General features: G+C 61.0%; 1 protein-coding gene across 1 annotated transcript in view; it reads right to left on the bottom strand.

Annotated features, from left to right (window-relative positions):
* kmt2ca (lysine (K)-specific methyltransferase 2Ca) overlaps window positions 1-2,180 on the bottom strand; it is a 42,370-nt gene that overhangs the window by 8,834 nt on the left and 31,356 nt on the right. The window contains 4 exon segments of the mRNA XM_019887492.1: window positions 4-44; window positions 387-548; window positions 957-1,360; window positions 1,619-2,180. The exon segment at window positions 1,619-2,180 is cut by the window's right edge and continues 180 nt beyond it. Of these exon segments, the coding sequence (XP_019743051.1) occupies window positions 4-44; window positions 387-548; window positions 957-1,360; window positions 1,619-2,180 (1,169 nt within the window).

Here is a 2,180-nt window from a genome sequence, read left to right on the forward strand (position 1 = left end):
GGCGGCAGCGAGGCCGGGGGGGTGGGGGGGTTGCCCAGGATGTTCTGTTTGGGACGAGAAGAGACACGGCCTCAAAATGGCACATTTGCAGTTGCGCTTCCCGTTCCCTTTTTGCCTACGGACGCAGCAAAGAACAAATCAACTCCTGCTGTGAACGACTCTCTGTTCCCAGCTGATTTGGTCCGCCCGACTTATTTGATGAATGGAATTTTCCTTTTTGCTCATTTGTGGTCATCTCTCGACAGATGCTAGACGTCGATTGCTTTTGTCGGAGCCGAAGAGGACTAACATCTGCCGCCATCCTTCGCGGATGGAAGAGGTACGTACGTCGATCGATGCGCGGCGTTGAGTGCCGCGTTCCCGCAGAGCGCGCCCCCCCCCCCTACCTTGCACGCAAGCTGCGTGTAGTAGTCGGCGACTCCGTCGAGGCAGGCGTTGCCGAAGGAGCCGCTCAGCGCCGAGTCTCGGCCAAGAGACGAGCTGCCGTACGGGGGGAACGGGCTCAGGTCCAGGCACAGGACGGGCTCCATCAGGGGCAGCGCCGACAGCTGAGGGGCCCCAAAACCAAAGGGACGCTTCAATCAGTCCAAAGCAAACGTCATGTTCCTCTCCGAACCCATTTGATCTTTTCATTTGGAATTTTTCTCACAACTAACAATGATTCTAATCGACCCAATCCACTTCAACAAGGCAGTAGCGTCGGACAGGGCAACATTTTCTACGCTGACACTTGGCTGAGTAAGATTCAATATGTGGTGTCAAGTTGTCCATCTTTTTGGGAAGCCTTTAGTCGCTCAACTATGCCCATGACAAATCCCTTGCATGGCGCTCGTGGAGTGATTGCGGTGACCGCGTTGGAAATCATTCACTCACTCCCGACGACCTTTCCATACAGTCGACTTCTGAGCAAAATGTCCAAATGACAAATAGGAGCTCGCCGCGTGTCGTCAGCTGACCTGCGTGAGGCGCGTCATCCGCTGCTCCGAGGCAGAAGACGAGCAGTTGAGCGCATCGTCGTTCTCCTCCTCGTCCTCTCGTCGCCGCCTCTTGCACTTGCTCAAATTTTTGTCTTTGTCGGGCCGCACGGCTCGTTTGCAGCGCTGGGGCTTCTTCCTCGACAACGCGTCCGAGACGCCGGGAGGGGCCGTCGTCGCGCGGTCGGGGAAACCGTCGCCATCCTCGTCCTCGGAGCGCGCGCTTTCACCGGAGAGCCCGCGGTGGACGGCGGACGCCGCGTGGCCACCGGGCGACGCCGTCTTTTCAGGCGAGGCTTTTTCTTTCAGCAGGTGGCGGAGCAGTTCTTTCCCGGGGTCGGCGCACTCAGACTTGGCGGGATTGCCTCGCTCCTCACGCTCCTCCTGCCGGGAAACACATGAAGCGCTGAGGCCAAAGTGTCCCAACGACAGTGACCGACAACTTATTAGCGAGACATCGTGACTTCATCTTTTGCCATCTGCGCCATACTGCCAAATTTTCAGGCTTGCGATGCCAATAAAAAAAAAAAGAAAATCATTTATTGAATTCTTTTTGATTCAAATCAGACGGCTAACGAGAGATCAATTCAGAAGCGGCTAATCTTGAGGGAGCGCTGCTGTTCGGACACAGGTGACATGACGCACCTTGACCTCCGCGTGGCTCCCGCAGAGGAGGCCTCTTGGAGAGTCCGCGGCCACGAGAGCGCCTCTCTCCTGGGTCGCCGAGCACACCGACAGCTGCCTCTCCAGCTCCGAGGACGGCGCCAGAGCCGACGGGGGCGGGTTGGGGCCGGCCGCCTCGGGAGTCAAACGGGACGCGTCGGCCGAGGCCGGCGTCGGGGCCGGGATGTCGTCCGAGTGCGCCGACGGCGGCGTCCAGGCACCCGCGTCCCGGTTGACGCTCCTCCTCCTCCCGGGGCCGTCGTCGGGCAGGATGTCGGCGTAGAGCTGAGGAAGAGAGGACGAAGCCAAGGGGACGCGCGGGGCGGCCGACGACGGCGAGGAGGAGGCCGAGTCGGGGTCGAACGGATGACGTTGAGCGGCTTGATCGGGGGGTGTCGGAAGGCCGCCCGGCGGACGGATCTGAGCCAGGGTTCGGGGTTGAGTCTGCGGGACGGAGGTCGCCGCCTCCGCGGGCAAGAGCCCGCCCTGCTCCGGGGAGGCGCCCGCCGGGCGGAGCCCCCCCGTGCGCCCCTGCTGCGGCGG

The sequence above is a fragment of the Hippocampus comes genome, unplaced genomic scaffold, assembly GCF_001891065.2.
Source record: "Hippocampus comes isolate QL1 unplaced genomic scaffold, H_comes_QL1_v1.1 scaffold393, whole genome shotgun sequence".
Lineage (NCBI taxonomy): Eukaryota > Metazoa > Chordata > Actinopteri > Syngnathiformes > Syngnathidae > Hippocampus > Hippocampus comes.